This window comes from Panthera onca, chromosome B4, assembly GCF_046562875.1.
Source record: "Panthera onca isolate mPanOnc1 chromosome B4, mPanOnc1 haplotype 2, whole genome shotgun sequence".
Lineage (NCBI taxonomy): Eukaryota > Metazoa > Chordata > Mammalia > Carnivora > Felidae > Panthera > Panthera onca.
This window is the reverse complement of record NC_138345.1, coordinates 43,009,911-43,032,110: the sequence shown is the minus strand read 5'-3', so window position 1 is coordinate 43,032,110 and position 22,200 is coordinate 43,009,911. Positions and strand designations below refer to the sequence as shown.

Below are 22,200 nucleotides of genomic sequence, written 5' to 3'. Positions count from 1 at the left end.
TTTTGAGCCTGTCCAGTGTTGCTTAAATTGTAGCTTCCCTTGCCAACTATTCAGGCAAGAGACGTGAGGAAAGCCACAAAAGGAGCTGTGGGGAAATGGAACGAAGAAGTAAGAGAGAGAAGGGGTTGCAAACCCGATTAGTTGCTTTACAGTAAAAGGCAGAGAAAGCGAGCATGAAGGGGAATGTGGATTTTATCCCTCCAGGAATTCTCTTTAGCCCACAAGGAATTAACCTTGACTGTAATTGGGCCCCTGAGAGCAATGACCCTTTCACAGAAGTTCAGAGACCTCTACTTTGTTTAGACACCATGTGTGGGTGGAACTTCCTGTTTGCACAGAGAGCAGCATAAAGCCTAGTTGCCCTGAGGAATGTCTGGGACCAGACCAGTTGCAGGGGAGCGGGGTGCAGTACGGTCTGGTCTCCTGGGGGCCCTTCTCCCTGCAGCATGGGGAAGAACAAACTGCTTCATCCAAATCTTATTCTCCTCCTTCTGATCTTCCTGCCTGCAGATGCCTCAGTCCCTGGAAAACTGTGAGTTTCACATAGAACATAAAGAATCCTTTCCCTAAAAGAGAATCCTCTCTGATTCTCCTTTGTGTGATTCATTTGTCTTTCCCATGAAACTGTCACCTTCTTACCCCTAAAGTCTCTTCCCATGATGAGATTTCATAAATCTGGTTTATTCATTCTTTACTTATTCTTAACTAATCTTCTCCAACTCTCCAAATCTCTGAATTTCTAAATTTGCTAGGCATATGCAAAGACTTTCTAAGGGGCTTTGGGAAGTGATCCTTTCAAAGGAATCGATTTCCAGATCCTCACATTCAGATTGCTTGCTCTCGACCGTGCTATTTATCCTTTATTACTTCCCCTTCCTTAATTGTCCATCTTCCACTTTATAAAAGAAAGACAAAAAAAAAGAAAGAAAGAAAGAAAGAAAGAAAGAAAGAAAGAAAGAAAGGCAAACCTCTCCTTCAATCATATGCTACCATGGAGCACTGTCCTGGGGTATAAAAATCTGTAGGATGCCAAATCATAAAAACGATTTGAAATATTGATATTGGTGTGGAGAAAGCAAAGGATTCTAACGATGAGGGAGAAAATTCTTTGGCAGATTATGTGATGATGAATGCTTTGTGTCAACAAAGTTGAGGGGCATCCAAACAAAATACCAGCTGACAGGTGATTAGAAGCGATTCTTGATAATAGATACTTGATAATAGATAATAGATAATAGATACTTGGTGAATGTTGGTATATAATGCAGAAGGAGTTGCAAGAACCGGTAACAACGATATACTTGTTTTATCTGTGTTTTATTTACTTTCAGGTAAACAGTTTTTCACAGCACTCATGTCTATACAGACTAAAAATAGTAACACAATTAATGTTAGGCCTCTTTCAATTCTTGCTATTAAGGAATAGCCATTCGTGGAAACACAAAAACAGCTCATTGTTCTCATTAAATATGTGCTTCAAAAATATTTTTATTTGCTATAGTATGTGTGAATCATGACTTGTAATACATTCATATTGTTTTGATCAGTTGTATTCTCATAAGACTTCTAAAAAGAATTCAATCCAGAAGAAAATGCTTAGCATTTACAACTTTATGGTCGCATAAAGAGTTAAAGTTAAGGGGCGCCTGGGTGGCTCGGTCGGTTGAGCGTCCGACTTCGGCTCACTTCACGATCTCACAGTCCGTGAGTTCAAGCCCGGCGTCGGGCTCTGGGCTGATGGCTCAGAGCCTGGAGCCTGCTTCCGATTCTGTGTCTCCCTCTCTCTCTGCCCCTCCCCCATTCATGCTCTGTCTCTCTCTGTCTCAAAAATAAATAAATGTTAAAAAAATTTTTTTTTAAATTAAAAAAAGTTAAAGTTAAATTAAGCACCCATCCATAGTATTATATGTATGAGCATATGTATATATATATATATATATATACATATATAGTTAATAAAGAAGCCAGAGTTATCCATGAACATATTTTGAAGCATTAAAGTCTTAGGACAAACTTCTGTGTAGTCAGTGGCATGGTAATTCAAGTTTAAGGAGGGAAAAAAAAAAGAAAGATGTTAAATTTCTGATCATCACAGAAAGGACATTTTGACATATTTTTTAAATAGGTCATATTGGGTATGTTGTTGCTAGAATATTTAAGAACCCATCAAAAACTTATAAAAGACTGATGTAAGTTTTAACTTTTAAAATGTCATTGGAAATAGTATCTTTTGCTATTATTTAAACTTGTGACAAAAATATACATGTTTACTTGAAAATATGTAAGGAATGTGTAGTGTCTAAAAATTATTTTAGGAATTCTGTGAGCAGAAATGTTTGAAAACTACACAGCCAATAAAACTATGTATGAGGGTATTGTCAAAGTCTGTTCTGCTCATGAGTTATCTCGGCCCAAAATTCCATCACTAGAAGGCCATTTGTGGGCGGAACCACTGTCTAGCCAAGAACTGAAGGGCAAATATTGAAAATGCAAAGAGCCAGAGTTAGGTAACAAGAAGATAACATTAGTTGCTCACCACAACTGAGACTTTAAACTAATGACTTTCTTTGAGCGTCAGATTCCATATCTACAAAGTGGAAGCAAGTATTTTCCATACAATTTTCACAGGGTTGTTGGATATATATATCCAGGGAAAGTATTGCACGTTGATTGGTTTTTGTAATGTCTCCCCTGAGACCTTGCTTGCTTTTTACAACAGTCCCAGTGTAAAATAGATTTACGACACCATAAGTGTAATCAGCCTATTTCTGATTTGAATTTTGATGCTTGCATACGGTGTTCCTGAAAGTGAGGTGTCTCAGCAAATTTGCTCACACGAGTCAAATGTTCACTGCAATGGCATTGGTGATGGAACAGGGAATAAGTCTCGCACGTGCCGTTCCACAGCAGAGATCAATTTCATGTTCACCGATATGTCTTCTTGTGGTAGAGAACGAATGATAGTAACAATAATTGTGATGGAAAATAGTGCTGGCGATAACACCAGGGTGATTCCCCTCCTACACTCTCCTCTAACTGGACTCCCCGATTCCCAGGCAGTACATGGCCCTGGTCCCCTCCCTGCTCCATACTGAGACCCCTGAGAAGGGTTGCATCCTTCTGAGCTACCTGGATGAGACAGTGACTGTAAGTGCTTCCTTGGAGTCCCTCAGGGGAAACCAGAGCCTCTTCACTGACCTGGTGGTGGAGAAGGATTTATTCCACTGCGTCTCCTTCACTGTGAGTATGCCTATTTGACTTAATACACTTGATTCTACTGGTTAGGGTCATAGGCATATAGAATTCAGTCAAGATAAAACTTTGAGAGCCTGGAAAAGACTTCAGAAAGAAATCTAAATGTAGTAACTATGCATAGGAATTAAGAAGCAGTGTGTGTGAATTTCCAGCCATGGGAGCCAAATATTTATAGGCATATTAAAAATCAACTTAATGACCAAAGAAAATTTCTGTTAGCCAGGAGGGGAAAAAGCAGTACGCACTAGACAAAGGGAAAATGTGACCTCTTCTTAAAATGTGACTTCTGTGAAATGGAAAATAGAAAAAAATATTAATAAGGCACACTAGACCAATGCATGATGTACACCCCCAGTGGTGGCCTGACAGGAACACATCACCCCATACTGAAGAGTGAAAATTGTAGAAATTTCCATAAGCACATATCCAATCTCTTCAGAGTTGCCCACATGTAACATGCTTATAGCCTACGGCCAATAAACTATGGTAGTTTTCTTTCCCATAGCCTTAAAATATATTCCTACCATGCCCTTTTAGCACATAACATCAGCTTGGTAAAGTTCAGTATATAATTGAATCAGGACTGTATTTGTTGATCTATAAGGAGATGTGAGTCTCACTTATGACCTCTTTTACTGATATATTTTCCTCCATCTTCTGTTCTGTCTCCCCATTTGTAAAATGACAGAAGTAATTCCTGTCCATGGCAACTTCCCCTACTGACAATCAGGGGGGTGCAGTGAAGCAAAGGGGCCAGATGTCCAGGGAGGAGAGGAACATGGGGTGGCGGGGGAAACTTGGGAGACTGAATGGGTTCTTGGGGTCTGTCTTATGTTTCAGGTCCCAAGATCTCCATCCAATGAGGAGGTCATGTTCCTCACTGTCCAAGTGAAAGGACCAACCCAAGAATTCAAGAAGCGGACCACAGTCGTGGTTAAAAATGAAGAGAGTCTGGTCTTCGTCCAGACAGACAAAGCCATCTACAAACCAGGGCAAACAGGTATGAAGAGGCCCTACAGTTAGAACAACTCCCAAAAGAAAAGATCTTCCTCCCCTGCATATTCCCCAGTCAAAGGCCTTGTAGTCCTGGTTCTTTAAAAGTTTGTCTCACCGGCCCATAGGCCTGACTTAAGGTCTCTGGGACTCATGGAAAATATTTCTGTTTCAGTGAAGTTTCGTGTTGTCTCATTGGATGGAAATTTTCACCCCCTGAGTGAGTTGGTGAGTCTCCAAATGTCTATATGGAATCATTCTTATCTGGATAAACAATCTGGAAGCCTCTTTTTGGTGTTGGAGGAGGACCAGGGAGAGGAAGAATCTGGTATCACTGGTGGTGATTTCTGGCAGTACAACAGTGAGAGGTCCTCATTTAAACCAGAACCCCAGCTCAAGAGAGTACCTAATTCTTTCCATCTTGGTACTGGTACTTAGTCACCTGTCACACAGTTAAACTTATTCCTTATAAAGTTCTCAATTAGGCAAATTAGAAAGAGATATTACATAATAGACCCACCTACACCATCAAACAGCTTAAATTCAAATAAACTCTCAAAGAGTTAGAATTTTTCTAAACATACCTACCAAAAACCTCCTCTATAAAGGAAGAGTGTAATCAGTCTTTGTTCCTTGAAACTAACACTACTTGATCGCTTCTCAGCCTTTTGGCTAAGGTCAAGTGAAACTAACCCTACTTGATATTGATAAGAAATAACTCTTTCAACTTTAATGCAGACATCAAACAAAAGAGTCTTCGTTTTTCTCTCCCAAACCCACCACCCCACCACATCTTCTTGTCTCAAAGGCAATTCTTTTCTTCTAACGCCTTAAACAAAAGATTCTCACGTAATCCCTGCTTCCTCTCTTTGACACTCGCATCCACTACATCTGAAAGTCATGTTAGCTTGAAATATACCCAGACTATTTCTATTTCTTACCACTTGAATTACTACAATCTCATCCTGGCCAATATCACGTCTTTTGTTTTTTTAAGTTTTGGGGTTTTTTTAACGTTTATTTATTTTTGAGACAGAGAGAGACAGAGCATGAACGGGGGAGGGTCAGAGAGAGAGGGAGACACAGCATATGAAACAGGCTCCAGGCTCTGAGCAGTCAGCACAGAGCCCGACGCGGGGCTCGAACTCACGGACCGCGAGATCGTGACCTGAGCCGAAGCCGGACGCTCAACCGACTGAGCCACCCAGGCGCCCCAAGTTTATTTATTTTGAGAGAGAGAGAGAACGAGTAGGGGAGAGGCAGAGAGTAGAAGGGACAGAGAATCCAAAGCAAGCTCTGTGGTGACAGCAAGCAGAGAGCCCAAGGCAGGGCTCAAACTCATGAACCACGAGATCATGACCTGAGCCAAAGCTGGAAGCTCAACCAACTGAGCCACCCAGGTGCCCCATGGCCAATATCACTTCTAAAAAAGACTATTTCCGTAACCTTGAAGCTGGTCTCCTAGTTTCTACTTTCACACCTCCGTCTAAAATAAGCACCTTATCCATCATTGTAGTAGCCTTACTGTCCCCCGTTTTTTTCTTCTTGGCATTTCCTACCTGATATATAAATCAGGTGTGTGAGTGTGTGTGTGTATATAATATGTTTATCATATATATTCTTTATATTTCAGATACATGACTGATATATCATCGATATATATCTTAAATTCATAAATATTAAATATCAAATCAGTATCAATATAAAATTATAAATATATAAATATTAAGAATATATAAAATATGTATCTTGGGGCACCTGGGTGGCTGAGCCGGTTAAGGTCCGACTTCAGCTCAGGTCATGATCTCACGGTTGGTGGGTTGGAGCCCTGCATCGGGCTCATTGTCGTCAGCACACAACCCGCTTTGGATCCTTTGTCCCCTTTTCTCTGCCCCACCCCACTTGTGCTCTCTCAAAAATAAATACACATTTTTTTAAATGACTAAATATTGATAGCAGAGGAGCTATTCCTCTTTTTTATTCTTCGAACTAAGAATTCTTTGGCCATCTCAATATTTGGATCTGAGTATGGTTACTTATAATTTTGTTGGTGTTTACTTCTTAATCTGTAAAATTTCATAACAAAGGAGTGAGTATTCCTCACTTGATGCTATAAGCATTGAAGTAATGTCAGTAAATACTATTGCTAATGAAAGGCTGTGCACATACCTATATTTTGCTGATAGCTTAATAAGCTCTTAGTATTATTTATTAATTGCTTAAAATAGATTAGTTAAAAGTTTTATAAAACTTAACCTGAATTTTTTTCCTATTTTACTATAGATAGAGGTATTCTGCATAAAGATGTCTTGCTTATAAATCACAATTAAGAATATTTGAAAATAATTCTACATTCCTTTATTTCTCTTTTGTCTTTCAGATTCCACTTGTATTCATTCAGGTAAGCAACAGGAAACATTCCATAATCAGAATTAAAGTAATACATTTAGAGAAAATGTTCATATTTGAGAGGCTGTTACATTCTACCGGAAGCTTGTCATTAAGGGAGAAATGTCTGAGTTCATACAGCACCAGATAATTTTAAGTCATCTTCCTTCCCTCCCTTCACCACCACCCCATTGGTTGTCTTTGTGAATAACATAGGGGTCTCCATAGATTTCTGTTATTGTCTCTAAGGCTCTAGGCTCTTTTGTAAGTTACAATTACTGTATCCATAGGACCCGAAAGGAAATCGTATCGCACAATGGCAGAAACTCAAGTTAGCGAGTGGCCTCACGCAACTGGCCTTTCCCCTCTCATCAGAGCCCATCCAGGGCTCTTACAAGGTGGTGGTACAGAAGGAATCAGGTGGAAGAACGGAGCACCCCTTCGCCGTGGAGGAATTTGGTATGGATAATGGAAAGTCACGGAGCATTTTCTTCATATCCAAACTTCCAGGGCCTGGAATTTGAGGTTATTTAGAGTCCTTTCATTTCCTACATGTGAGGTTGGGCTTCGAGTAGAATCAGTTATATCTAACCCCAATGAGACTATCAATAATCTGTGAATAGGACTTTGTATAGCTTGGTTGCTTTTTGTAATAATTTTTAATCTCAAAAAAAATGTAAAATACCTTTAAGAGAAGGCTTCCATAATTCATTAGGATTACAGTGATCCGTCACAGTCCTTCAATCAGAATATCCATTTGATGGTAAGGTGGTTGGAGAGAAGAGTACAGCTAACTTTTCAGGATGCTAAAACACTGTTAGGGAATTGTTACAGAGAAACTGAGAATACTAACTCCCCAAAAGTTGAAAAACAATCACTAACTTCCTTTATCTCCGATGAACAGTGCTCCCCAAGTTTGAAGTGCAAGTAACAATGCCAAAGATAATCACTATCTTGGAAGAAGAGGTGAATGTGTCAGTTTGTGGCCTGTGAGTTTATTGTCATTATTTTTTTTATCGTTTGAGAGAATTATTTAAAGGAGGTTCACCATGGGGAACCTGGGTGGCTAGTCAGTTAAGTGTCTGACTCTTGATTTCAGCTCAGGTCATAATCTCGCATTTCCTGAGTTAGAGCCCCACGTCCAGCTCCGTGCTGGCATCAGGGAGGATTCTCTCTCTGTTTCTCTCTCTCTCAGCCCCTCCCTCGCTTGTGTGTACTCTCTCTCTCTCTCAAAATAAGTAAACTTTAAAAAAAAAAAAAAAGGAGACTCACCATTTGGGATATTTTCACTCATTTCTTTAAGAACAGTGGGAGGACAAATACTTTAAGTACATGGAATCATCCCATCTCTAGAACCTTCCTCGCCTGTTGCTTCTCTATCTTTCCTTCTTATGTTCTTTCATGTCCTTACCAGCATCGTCATAACTATCACGGGGCAAGTAACTGTTCCTAGAGAACCTATCTATGAGGACTGATTCTGAAAGTGACAAAGCTATACGCGCACACACACACGTACACACACACACACACAAATGGGATAGTGTTGAAGGATACTGACTTTCCCATTTCCCAGGTAGAGGAAATTCTGTCATCAACAGATCATTTACGTGACCTTGCATACATAGTGGAAAAATAGCTTTGATTCAGAATTTGTAGAGATAGGCATATTACCAAGATCTCAGCTGAGTCATTGGTCTACCCAAGTCATGTCACATTCCTCTCAGCACTGCCATTTTTCCTGATGAGACTGGACATGATATCTCAGTTTGGTCCTTTCCAACCTTGAAAATTCATGTTTCTAAAATCTAATGCTCCCATCCCCAGTCGCCCATCGATAGCACTAGCAGAAAGAGCAAACAGAGTGAAGAAACCAGCCCTGCCAACGACCGCACACGTAATGCACCCACAATTCCGCAGGGTCCCTGCCCCAGCACTGTCTCAGAATAATCGCCACCAAATTCCTGATCCTATGTAACTGGTGAGCCAATACTCTTGCAAGTAAAGATTCAGAAGATGTTTTAGATAGGGAAGCAAACAAATGCCCTTGAAAACACATCAACCATCAATGACATATCTATATGGCACAACCCCAGTTTCATAAAAAGTAAACAAGTTAGGGGCGCCTGGGTGGCGCAGTCGGTTAAGCGTCCGACTTCAGCCAGGTCACGATCTCGCGGTCCGTGAGTTCGAGCCCCGCGTCAGGCTCTGGGCTGATGGCTCGGAGCCTGGAGCCTGTTTCCGATTCTGTGTCTCCCTCTCTCTCTGCCCCTCCCCCGTTCATGCTCTGTCTCTCTCTGTCCCAAAAATAAAAAAAAAAAAAAAAAAAAAAGTAAACAAGTTAAACTCCATATACATAGAGAAGGCTACACATCACAAGAGGATAATGGAAAGAGACACCATCATATTAATAGTTTGTATTCCTAGGTAGAATTGAGGGCATTTTCTCTCTTCTTTATTTTGTTGGTATTGTTTTTTTCCCCTCTCTCTTAAGAACAGGGGTAGCTTTGGTAATAAGAGATGTATCTTTTTAAAGATGGGATTAAAAATAAAAAATTAAGGGGTAAAAAAGACATGATCAAAGAAGACTAGTAAATCTCAGCATGTTGCACTAGAGATTTGTTAAAAAGAAGGGTCATTACTTAACTTACTTGCTCTCAGCATTGTGAAGGCCCTGCAGAGATTAGAGGGAAGTACAGAGAGGAAATATACTTCAGCTAAAGGGGGAATATAAATAGGTAGAAAATGGGGATGTTCAATGTCTGCTTTGATTCATTTGGCAATGTTCCTATGACAGATACACATACGGGAAGCCTGTCCAAGGACATCTGACTATGAGCATGTGCAGAAAGTACAGTAACCCTTCTAACTGCTATAGTGGAGAGTCGCAGGCCATCTGTGAGAAATTCAGTCAACAGGTAGGTGGAAGACTGTTCCTCCTAAGGAACTAACAACAGAGACATTGTTGATAAGCAGTGAGTTACAACATGGTGCTAACCCAGGAAGAGAACACTCTACAAGAGAATGCTGTGTTAGCCACAGTAATTTACATGTCAGTGATTTAGCACAATAAGAATTATTTCTTTCCTATAATTGGCTACTGGGAGTGTGCTCGGTTCACCAAGCACCCAGAATAGTGGAAGTGGAGAGCAGTCTCCAAACCTGGCATTCAAAGCTGCCTTGGACATCTACTTGTATGAAGGAAGAAGGAAAATCATTATACCTGTTAAGCATTTGGGCTGGGAAGGGTATAGGTTTTGCCTTCTTTCTGTGAGCAAGAACTTGTCACATGGCCCCACCTATGTGCCAGGGAGGTAGGAAACACAGTCTTCAGATGGGCAGCCACTTCCTTGCAACAGTTGTGTACTATGGAAGGGGGGCCCGGCTTTGGTGAAAAGTTAGGTCCTCGCTACAGTAAGATTACCCACAAATTTTTAAGGCATGCCTATCCCATTAACTCTAGGGAATATTAGATGCTAAGAAATATATGTCTGTAATAAACCAGATGCTATTAGGAAATGTAATCATAACTAATCCCTAGAGAATATTTATTGTGTTCTTGTCATTAGAAAACCCCTGGGTTACATTGTCCCTTCAAAAAATCCCACCAGATTAACCAACCACTGACCTGTCCAGTATTACGTTTCTATATTTTGCTTTATCCCCTCCTAGCTAAACAGCCAGGGCTGCTTTTCTCAACAAATAAAAACCAAGATCTTCCAGATGAAGAGACAAGGGTATGAAATGAAGCTTGAAGTGGAGGCCAAGATCCAAGAAGAAGGAACAGGTTTGTGTACCATGTGGGTATGGGGGGAAAAGCAATGAACACTGATTTATTTCCTTTGCCAAATTATGAATTGGAAAGGAAGTAGTAACATAAGAAGTTCAGGGGGGATTGGGGCACCTGGGTGGCTCCGTCGGTTGAGCGTCTGACTGGGGCTCAGGTCATGATCTCGCAGTTCACAAGTTCGAGCACCAAGGTGGGCTCTGTGCTGACAGCTCAAAGAGCCTGGAGCCTGCTTCTGATTCTGTGTCTCCTCCTGTCTCTGCCCCACCCCTGTTTGTGCTCTCTCTTTCTCTCAAAACTAAGTTAAAAACATTACAAAAGAAGAAGAAGAAGAAGAAGAAGAAGAAGAAGAAGAAGAAGAAGAAGTTGTTCAGGGGGGATCATCCTTCCAAAAAGCAATTTATTTTCTTTCTTTTTTTTTCCAGAGGTAGAATTAACTGGAAAAGGATCCAGTGAAATAACAAGAACCATAACCAAACTCTCATTTGTGAAAGTGGACCCATACTTTAGACAAGGGATCCCCTTCTTTGGGCAGGTGGAGTATTTTCTAATTCACAAATCAAATTACGTAGCGTCATTTAATAAACATATATCCTGCTAAAACCAGACCTGCTTAATATTATCTATTGATTAATATAAGCAAAGGTATAAAACCACATAAAAATAAATCTTTCCCTCTATAAATTTGTATATGAAATCTATAAAATCATTCTAAAGCACCATCAAAAGCAGACGGGTTGTTTTCCCCCACTTTTTGAACAGCATTGTGCGCTGTCACTCAATCTTTTCATCTTTTCACTACCGGTAGATAGTGTCAGGTTTTTATATTTCCTCACAAGAATCTCGAAATTCCCCGTGGCCACTTACATGATCCTCTGATCACTTACATGATCCTAACTTTATATGGTAGTGAGTGGGTAGGTGGCTTTAATTGTTATTTTGAAGTCTAAAAGATTCTACTGTACCTAGTGTTTCTCCATGGATAGTACAGTTAACACTACTTTCTTTTACACTCGCAAGAATGTATTAAAAACCAGTACACATAAGGGTAAAATACTGCTGTGTAAGATTTCCAGATTCTAAAAATATAAATTTTCTCATGTGTCTACGAAAAACCTTGTATTGTTATTTTTCTATTGGAAACAGATATGTGCAAATGGGTCTTTCTGACTCCAAAAGTCTGAGATGACAGTTGTATGCCCACCAATGAGTAATTACCGTGTATCATATTCTTAATGGAAATGTTATTGAGGTTTCAGGTGTGGAGACTGTAAAAGACAGAGGGACTAGACCCCATTAAGAAGTGGTGAAGTGTGTTTTAGAATGTCTCGATTATGTTCTGACAGCAAACAATTTCAGAGACTTTAGTCACTTCCTAAAATGCACAGTCTACTTATTTTTAATTTCTCAGAAGCAGATTGTACTATTTTTGTATTTCCTTCCTGCCAAATAACTACCCCATCAATCATAAGACTCTCTCATCAGTTCGAGAGAATCTAACCTTGACTTTGCCCGCACAGCCAACGTTTCATTGGCGAACTCAGATCTTACGAATTAATTACATACGTTGACCCAAGTCTTTGAACAGTGCTTCCTGCAACCAAAAGTGACTTCTACTGAAAAAGAATCGTCCTCTTTGAAATCTTAACTGGACTACTCATCTACCGAGTTCCACATTAGCAGTAATTTCACTTTTGGCCCTTACTGAATACTATATGATTTGCCTCAATTTTGCATTTTGCACATGGGGAGTGCCTCCTGCTATCTGCCTACCTTCCAAAAGTTGGAAAATCTAGACTGGGAAGCAGATATATAGAAAGCAACTAGAAAAGTACACGGGATAATGTATTAGCAACTTCTAACTTGTGCATTTATTATACTTCAGAACACTAATCCATGAAAAGCTAACGGTCAGCCACCAAAAAAGTGCCTGGGGCTCAATTAAGTTTGGGTAAGGGGTTAAAAATTGCCATTACTATCTGACTCTTGTGTTCTGTGACTCTCTAAGGGTTCTGTGTAACCCACAGCACTTCTAAAATATCCAGAGAATACACTTTTCAGGTCATCCCTATCTTCATTTCCATGATTCCCCATCCCTTTACACTGCTTTACTGTTTGTCTCAGGACTGATGACTGCTAAACACGTATATATCATTTATGCATTTATTTAACATCTATCTCTTTTACTAGACGGTGAGCTCTATTTAGATGGCGGAGCTTTGTTTTGTTCACTGCGATAGCCTCAATGCCCAGAACCGTATCCAACATACAGGACGTACTCAAGAAATATTTGTGATAGAATGAATGTTTGGTGACTGCTGGGTATTAACCATATAACTGATCCACAGATTTTAATCTTCAGGTGCAACTAGTGGATGGGAAAGGTGTCCCCATGCCAAATGAACTCATCTTCATCACAGCAAATGAAGCTAACTATAAATCCAATGCGACCACTGATGAGCATGGCCTGGTACAGTTCTCTATCGACCCCACCAGCGTGATGGGCACCTCTCTCACTGTCAGGGTAAGTTGGAAGAGACGTCACCAATGACATGAAATAGCCTTGAAAATAAGGTTGCAACCTAGAAGTGGTGAAATTTCCAAGTGGTGTTTAGTCCTATGGAAATGAAAAAAAAAAAAAGAAATTGTAAGTCAATTTTTCAGGTCAACTTTGAAAACACTATTAAAAGGGAGGCAGTGTAGTGTTGTGGTTAAAAGCGTGGGTTCCATTTGTGCGCTGTTGAGAATGCAAAATGGTGTGGCCACTGTGGAAAACAGCACGGCAGTTCCTCCAAAATTTAAAAATAGAACTACCGTATGATCCAGTAATCTCATTCTGGATGTATATTCAAAATAATTGAAAGCAGAGTCTCAAAGAGATATTTGCACACTCATGTTGACAATAACACTACTCACATTAACCAAGAAGGGGAAGCAACTCAAATATCCACCAACACATGAACGGAAAAACAAAAGGTAGTCTATACATACAGTGGAATGGTATCAGGTTTAAAAAGAAAGGAAATCTGTCACATGCTACAATGTGAATGAACCCTGAAGACATTATGCTACGTGAAATGGCCCGTTACCAAACACACACACACACACACACACACACACACACACACACACAAACTGTATGATTCCACTTACATTAGGTCCCTGAAATAGTCAAGTCATAGAAACAGAAAATAGAATAGTGGTTGCCAGGGGCTGCAGAGGAGAAATGAGGAATTGTTGTTTATTGGCTTTAGTTTTACAAAGATGAGAAAACTCTGGAGATCTATTGCCCACTGCTTAACACCAGCAATCTGTTCACTTACAAATAACTAAGATGGTCATTTTTGGTATGTGTTTTTTCCACCATTAAGAAGAAAGTGTTTAAAGAAAGAAGAAAGGAAAAAAGGAAAGGGAAGGAAAGGAAAAGAAAGGAAAGGAGGAAAGAAAAGAAAAGAAAAGAAAAGAAAAGAAAAGAAAAGAAAGGAAAGGAAAGGAAAAGGAAAGAAAAGAAAAGAAAGGAAAGGAAAGGAAAGGAAAGGAAAGAAAAGAAAAGAAAGAAAAGAAAGAAAAGAAAGAAAAGAAAGAAAAGAAAGGAAAGGAAAGGAAAGGGAAGAAAAGAAAAGAAAAGAAAAGAGTAGGTTCCAGAATCAGATAAATTATATTAAAATCCTGGCTTGACTCTATATTAAGAGAAAATAACGAAAAACTTCTATATTTTATTTTCTTATCTGTAAAGTGGATACAATATTAGTACCTAATTCCTGGGGTTGTTGTGAGAATTAAATAAGATAATACATTTTTAAAATTATTTTTTATTTTCAACTTTGTATTTAAATTCTAGTTAGCCAATACAGCGCAGTATTGGCTTCAGGAGTAGAATTCAGTGATTCATCACTTCCGTATAACACCCTAGGCTCATCACAACTAATGTCCGTCACCCATTTAGCCCATCCCCCATCCACCTCTCTCCATCACCCCTCAGTTTGTTCTCTATCATTAAGAGTCTCTTATGGTTTGTTTCCCTCTGTCTTTTCTTTTCCTTCCCATATATTTGTTTTGTTTCCTAAATTCCACACATGAGTGAAATCATATAGTATTTTTCTTTCTCTATCTGACTTATTTCACTTGGCGTAATACACTCTAACTCCATCCACGTTGTTGCAAATGGCAAGATTTCATTCTTTTCGATGGCTGACTAATATTCCATTGTATTTATATACCACATCTTCTTTATCCATTCATCAGTGGATGGACATTTGGGCTCTTTCCATAATTTGGCTAGTGTTGATAATGCTGCTATAAATATATAGCATTTAAATATATTGGGGTGCATGTGCCCCATCAAATAAGATAATACATTTTGAAACTAATAAGAATTTAAATAAAAACTTGAAACAAAAAAAAAGGAGGGGAGAAACAAGAGGAAAAACCTGGTAACCTAAGTTGAGTCGTCCTGAAATGAAGACAGAGACTGCCAGAAAATGAGACTAGAGAGCATGAGGCTGAGGGTTTTGAGAAAATGTTTGTTACATATAAATTACAGAAAAAAGAAAAGGCTGTATTCAGTCAAGCTCTATAGACGAAGAAATAGCGACAATAACAGAAAATGCCATTGCACAGATTATGATTTACTTCCATTCACAAGGAACCCAGAGTCCAGTAGTATGGAGAAATGGGAGGTAATGAAAACACTATTGTAACTTTTGATGGAAAGCCGGCTGAGGTACACGTAGCACATGGGAACTTTGCAGAATCCACAGAGCTACATTACTGTTCTCCAGGGTAAAGAAGTGAGTTTTGCATTAACGTGTTAAAGAAGATAAGGTAGATCTAGAGGTCAGAATCAGAAAGGTGATTGACATTCAAGGAAGAATGTAGATCTTGTTGCATTGAGCAGTGAAGTTAATGAAACAACTATGAAATTTAAAAAGTAAGCCTAGGGGCGCCTGGGTGGCTTAGTTGGTTGGGCGGCCGACTTCGACTCAGGTCATGATCTCGCGGTCTGTGAGTTCGAGCCCCGCATCGGGCTCTGTGCTGACAGCTCAGAGCCTGGAGCCTGTTTCAGATTCTGTGTCTCCCTCTCTCTGACCCTCCCCCGTACATGCTCTGTCTCTCTCTGTCTCAAAAATAAATAAACGTTAAAAAAAATTAAAAAAAAAATAAAAAGTAAGCCTAGAGACTTTAAGAAAAAAAAAAAAACATGAGAAACAAAATTTAATAAAGGTTTTTTTCTTTTATGAAAGAAAGTGCAATCAACCCAAATGGCTTTTCAAATACTAGGCCCCTAAATAGGCAAAGGAAGACATTATTCTGTATGTAATATATTCATGTTTATAGTATTAGACACAGAATCCTCAAGCTACTTTTAGGAATATCTCAATTTAAAAGTAATGTCCTTAAGGGAGCACCTGGGTAGCTCTGTCGGGTAAGCGTCTGACTTCAGTTCAGGTCATGATCTCACCATTTATGAGTTCAAGCCCCACATCGGGCTCTGTGCTGACAGCTCAGAGCCTGGAGCCTGCTTTGGATTTTGTGTCCCCCTCTTTCTCTGCCCCTCCCCCACTCATACTCTGTCTCTCTCACTCTCAAAAATAAATAAACATTAAAAAATTTTTTGTAAGTAATGTCCTTTAGTTATCAGGGTTTGGGGATTAAATGTGATGTTTAACTTCTTTTTTAAAAGTTAATGTGTTATTTTGAAATGAAAATAGAAAAAATATGTACTTATGAAAAAGATAATACATATTAAAGCACTTAGTAAGCCCCCTTTAACTTGAATATGAATATTATTACTGTAAAAGCCCATTTTAACATCACTAGCATTTAAGGTTTTTTGGGTGGTTTTATTTTTAGAGGGAGGGAGAGAGAGAGAGAGTGAGAGCAAGGAGGGAAGAGGCAGAGAGAGGGGGAGATAGAGAATCCCAAGCAGGTCTCCCCCATGAGCACAGAGCCCAATGCGGGGCTCAAACCCACAAACCATGAGATCATGACCTGAGCTGAAACCAAGAGCTGGTCGCTTAACTGACTGAGTCCCCCAGGCGCCCCATTAACATGACTAGTAGCATTCATTTCATGTGTATACACCCTATAAATTATTGTTCTTGCTTTATTTTCCCCCTGCTATTCTAATTTTCTCCAGATTTTTGTTATACCCATATAATTCGCTTTATATTAGCATAGAGTTCTCTATTCATCAATGGAAATGTAAATATACACAGAGATATATGGATACTCAAGTAAACATTATATAATAATGATGACAAATAAATGGGATATTTGATTGATCCCACTTTACATGGATGGCATTAAAGCCCATATCTCCTAATTAGCTAAAAATTGAGTGTTCGCCCATTTATTCAATCAAGAACTGTCTTGAACGTTTTCCACGCGCCAGGCAATGTGCTCATCCTGAAAATAAAAATATTATTTTTAAATAACCCCTCTGGTAATTATTTATATGTTATCACTGGAGCATATATTGAAATATAAATAAAGTGTTTTGCTGACACAAGGATTCATTCATGCCACTTGGGAGGTGAGGATGAGGGTAGGGAAAGCCTGAAAAGAATATGGAAAGTCTTCTGCATGGAGAAGAGTTAAATGACAACCCCAAAAAGGCTTATGAACCTTGAGAGTCCAGAGGGACAAAAAGCGTTAAAAACAATCAGCCTGGGTGGTTCAGTTGGGTAAGTGTCTGGCTCTTGATTTCGGCTCAAACCATGGTCTCAAAAGTTGGTGGGTTCGAGCCCCGCTTCAGGTTCTGTGCTGGCAGCTCAGAGCCCGCTTGGGATTCTCTCCTTCCCTCTCCCTCTGCCCCTCCCCTGCTCTTGCCACACAAGCTCTCTCGCTCTCCAAATAAATAAGTAAACATTCAGAAAGCAAAATAAAATAGTCAGCCACAGACAGCGCAGGAGTGATAGACTTCAGCTAATTGACCAACTCAACTCTGGAACCCAACGCTATTGACAGAAAGTATTCTCAGACCCTTAAGTTTGAAACATGACATATTCATAATACCTGGTGGAAGTCCATTGTAAATAAGTCTCCGAAGTGTAGTTCTTCAGTTTCTGGAGACTATTTGGTCTCCTCAATGGGCTTTTAGAATTCCAGCGTCTCTGTCTGCGTAGGTAAAGTGGCCCCCAAAACAGTGTCAAGCAAACTAAACACAGCAAAAGATGCCTCTGTGTATGCCCTTCAGAAGGTTAAATACCAACCCAGGAGCCTCTGGGGTGCAAAGGCCTGCAATAGAGATAAACACTCTCTCACTTTTTTACTGTGGAGTAAAAGATTTCTAGGTGCTAGTTAAGGTAGGACGATGAACCAAGGCAGTTTTGTGAGAACTTTGATTCCCTCTGACATATGATCTATGAAATTAATACTGGTTTTTTTTTTTAATTCACTAGGTCAAATACAAGGATCAGAGTCCCTGTTATGGCTATCAATGGCTGTCAGCAGAAAACGAAGAAGCTTATCACACTGCTAACCTTGTATTCTCCCTAAGCAAGAGTTTTGTCCACCTAGAGCCCATGCCTCATGAACTGCCCTGTGGCCAAACTCAGACAGTCCAAGCACATTATACCCTGAATGGACACGCCCTGCAGACGCTGAAGGAGCTCGTGTTCTATTATCTGGTGAGAAGGAAGGCCAGTTGGTTGACTCCCCATAGACAAGAGCCCTCTGAGGGGCAAAGAACCAGGAAACTCCTTAGATGTCACTACTTTGACTTATGATCCATGTTCCTTTTGAAAGTTTGGCTTCTCTTTGGGCTAATTATTGCCAGCTCGGGCTCAATAAAGTAAGAATGACGCATGAAGGGCAAGACATGGGGTGTAAGATTTTTGTCAGGCAAACCAAGTTCCTTTTCCTTGCCTTTTCTGCAGATAATGGCAAAGGGAGGCATTGTCCTAACTGGGACCTATGTGCTGCCTGTGAAGCAGGGACATAGTGAGTATTTCCATAATTCCACATTTCTGCCCCACTCCGACACAGTCAGCCTTACACTGCAGAAATACCAGAAATAGTTTCAAAAAAGAGAGAGGGTTTCCATCTAACGCCAATAAATGAGAAGCTGAGAGGGGAAAGAAATAATGGCGTGTTGTTTTTTCGCCCTTTACCGAATATTTCTTTTCTTTTCCTTCAGCACTGTATTCTGTCCAGATCATTTAAAGTGTTGATGTTGTTGTTTTATAATCTATGCATATTCCACGTTTTCAAACCATAGACAGTCATGGAGCTTCTTCTCAAATGGCATTTTAAAATTGTTTTAGGAAATGGAGAGAAAGGTAAAATTTTGGAATGTTTTCTATATGCTCCGTCTTTTGCTGAGTCATTTATATCTTTATATCATATTCCCTTTTGAAGATAGTTCTGATTTATGAAAGGTTAAATTGGGTACTTCCAGCATGGATTGGGACTCTCACCATGAATAAATACGGACCGATATAAACCTCCGAAGTTTTCAGCTCTTCTAAGGAAGTCTCAGGGACCACTTACAACAAACCTTATCAGTGAACCACTCTTTTGACGCTTCTTCATAACTTCTGGTTCTATCTCCCTTCTCTAGTGTGAAGTCTAGATCAAATAGTAGCCAAGTGGATGTCTCCATGCCCTCAGATAAAATCAGAACTTTGTGTAGACGAGTTAAAGCTGAAAATTAGCGTGGAAACATTGTATGATAAGAGAAGAGAGCACTTTGATAAGGTTCTTCCTAAAGCTAGAGTTCTCAGAGGTACAGAATTCTTAGAGGTAAACATTCTATGTTTACTACTAAGCCTACTAGGTCTGCTGGTTGCTACCTATTATACCAACCAATAGAAACAGCCGTTAACCAGACCAGGCTCCTAAAACTGGCTTCGTGGGACAGAAAACTTTCATTTCAGCCCTGGGGAGACGTCTAACCCATACTCACAATTCCTCATTCTTTCTGTGCTCCAGTGAAAGGCCACTTTTCGGTGTCAGTCCCTGTGGACACAGACATTGCTCCCATCGCCCGATTGCTCATCTACGCCATTTTACCTGACGGGGAAGTGGTTGGGGATTCTGCAAAATATACGATTGAAAACTGTCTGTCCAACAAGGTGGGTTTTTTTTTTTTCAATTGCTATTATTATCAATTATTTTCTGCATGTGAACCACTGGGGCCAAAGGGGTTAAAATGAATCCTCCAGAGATTTTCAGCAAGGGAATGGCAGAGACACACGAGGAATCCATGCCACTTGCCTCCTAGTTTAAAATTCTCGTGCACTGTCTCTTACTATATGATACAGTTCAGAGTATCTTGCTCCCGTCTATGATGAAACGTTGGAAACACGAGTTTTTAAGATTACTAGGGAGCCAAAAGAAAAATATGAGAGCATCTAGAACCGTGTGCACTCACCCACACTTAACAAACACCTTACCGTGTAACAAAGGTAAAAAATGGAATCTCAAATTTAATCATTTATAAGAATTAGATATCATTACAATGGTTCAACTGATTCTTGGGAGTCAGAGTGAAGCGTAGGGGACAAAAAGCCTCAAGACTCCCATGGTGCTGACCACCGCCAAGTCAAATAAAGTGAGTACGTCCTGAATGTGTGGAACACTCAGGAAATGCTTGTGAACGATCAATTAAATCAGGACATTTGTTTTTCTGACCATTCTCCCCAATTTCATAGGTGGACTTGAGCTTCCGTCCAGCACAAAGTCTCCCGGCCTCACACATCCACCTGCGAGTCTCAGCTTCTCCTCAGTCCCTCTGCGCCCTCCGTGCCGTGGACCAAAGTGTGCTGCTCATGAGGCCTGAGGCTGAGCTGTCCGCGGCCTCGGTGAGTTCCTGGCAGCCCTGGGGGGTCAGGAAGGGCCGTGCGAGGGGCTCAGGGCGAGGAGAAAGGCCTATCTGAGTAAGATAGAATCTATCAAAATTCTATTTACCTAGGAGTTAGTAGCTTTGATCTCTTTCATGGGCACTTTTTTGGGTGAGAAATATATTACATTTCAACACATAGATATGTATTTGTTTACATAAGTTTATATACGTATACAAACATAAACACGCATATGTACATGTGTGTTTGTTTATATATATGTATGTCAATAAAATCATGCACCATTCAAGCCCCTGAAATCCTAGAGCTCTCTAAACTGGTAATAGGTATTTTCAAACTAGTTGTAATGTTTGAAAAAGCCTAACAAAAGTGGTACATTTAGGTGCACGACAACTGATACGAAATATCAAATTTCTGTTTTTGTTAAGAATTATATCAAACACTGTAGGTTCCAAGATGAACACAATTTCTGAAGGAAGATATACATTGTCTCTGATGAATAAAGATTTGGAAAAATGGAGGCACCTGGGTGGCTCAGTTGGTTAAGCATCTGACTTCAGCTCAGGCCATGGTCTCACCGCTCATGAGTTCGAGTCCCCCAACGCCAGTGTGGAGCCTGCTTGGGATTCTTGGTTTCTCCTCTCTCTCTCTCTCTCTCTCTCTCTCTCTCTCTCTCTCTGCTCCTTCCCCGTTTGTGCTTTCTCTCTCTCAGAATATATAAACTTTAAAAAAAATGTTTTTGGAGAAATGAATTACTATATGATAAATGACATTAATAAATTAAATCCTTTAAAATATCAATGGAAGAAATAGCACAAGTGTATGCTGGAGTAGAACAATGAGAAACAAGTCAACACTTGCTAATAGTCATTTGCTTGTGTCTTCAAATTTTCAATATGAAGCCAATTGAAATAACCTCTTCCGGTAGTTTCTTTTTTACTATCAAAATTTTACAAAGAGAAATGTATATTTTTTACTCCCTAAAAAAAAAAAAGTTATAAGAAAAGATTTTTAGTTTTTTAGTCCTTCCAAATGGAATTTAATTGAAAATATTAGAATTCTTCTAAAGGAAGTATTGCGTACGTTTCAGTAGAGGGAGCAAGGGCATATATGGGAAAATACAATGTTTTATGTTTAGAGAACAATTTCATCCTTCTTGGGGTCTTTTTATTTTTTTTATTTTTTTTAATTTACTTTAAGGGGGGAAGGGGCAGAGAGACAGGGAGAGAGAATCCCAAGCAGTCTCCATGCTGTTAGCGCCGAGCCAGACGTGGGGCTCGATCCCACAAACCATGAGACCATGACCTGAGCCAAAATCAACAGTCAGTCGCTTAACTGAAGAGCCACCTAGGCGCCCCATCTCAGGATCTTTTTAAATTATAGCAACACTGGTGGATAGATAAGGCAGAATATCCTGTTAATTTTTAATAAAAAAGTAGAAGCTTTCAGGTATTTAGGAGTAGACCTGGGTTAGAACACTAGTCCAGTCCTCTCGAGCCTTGATAGTATTTTACTAATGAAACAATTTGTTCCCAGTAACATAAGCCATTCATTCAACAGGTATTTATTTAGTACCTGCTGTGTTGTAGGTGTACCTACTGTTTGTTGGAATGCAGGGATCTATTAGTGAACTCCTTGAACAACAAGAAGCCATGCTCTCATGGAACTTCTGCTTCCATAGATGAGATAGACAAGAACATATAATACGCTTTCAAGAAAAAACCAAGGGGGGAGATGGAGAATATGCCTAAGAAAATATTATCCTATCCTATATAGAGGATATTTACTTATTCGTGTGCCCGTTCAGAACATGTGTTCGTTAATGTTGTTATACACTGAGTCAGTTGCTAACCACAAGGAGAGACAAAACTATCATTTCCTTCTATCAGCCTGATGTTTTATACCATGTCTCAAATATAGCAGGCATAGATTTATCCCAATAAAGTTTTATTCCATTCTAGTATGGAGTCTAGT

General features: G+C 39.7%; 1 protein-coding gene across 1 annotated transcript in view; it reads left to right on the top strand.

Moving 5' to 3' along the window:
* Positions 1 to 349: 349 nt before the first annotated feature.
* Positions 350 to 22,200, top strand: part of A2M (alpha-2-macroglobulin) — a 45,790-nt gene continuing 23,939 nt past the window's right edge. The window contains exons 1-15 of the mRNA XM_078450108.2: positions 350 to 532; positions 3,057 to 3,240; positions 4,096 to 4,255; positions 4,424 to 4,476; positions 6,629 to 6,649; positions 6,927 to 7,095; positions 7,541 to 7,625; positions 9,431 to 9,551; positions 10,306 to 10,420; positions 10,846 to 10,955; positions 12,783 to 12,944; positions 17,824 to 18,051; positions 18,301 to 18,364; positions 19,355 to 19,497; positions 20,077 to 20,226. Of these exons, the coding sequence (XP_078306234.2) occupies positions 447 to 532; positions 3,057 to 3,240; positions 4,096 to 4,255; positions 4,424 to 4,476; positions 6,629 to 6,649; positions 6,927 to 7,095; positions 7,541 to 7,625; positions 9,431 to 9,551; positions 10,306 to 10,420; positions 10,846 to 10,955; positions 12,783 to 12,944; positions 17,824 to 18,051; positions 18,301 to 18,364; positions 19,355 to 19,497; positions 20,077 to 20,226 (1,851 nt within the window). The 5' untranslated portion in view covers positions 350 to 446. The remainder of the gene's footprint in view (positions 533 to 3,056; positions 3,241 to 4,095; positions 4,256 to 4,423; positions 4,477 to 6,628; positions 6,650 to 6,926; positions 7,096 to 7,540; positions 7,626 to 9,430; positions 9,552 to 10,305; positions 10,421 to 10,845; positions 10,956 to 12,782; positions 12,945 to 17,823; positions 18,052 to 18,300; positions 18,365 to 19,354; positions 19,498 to 20,076; positions 20,227 to 22,200) is intronic.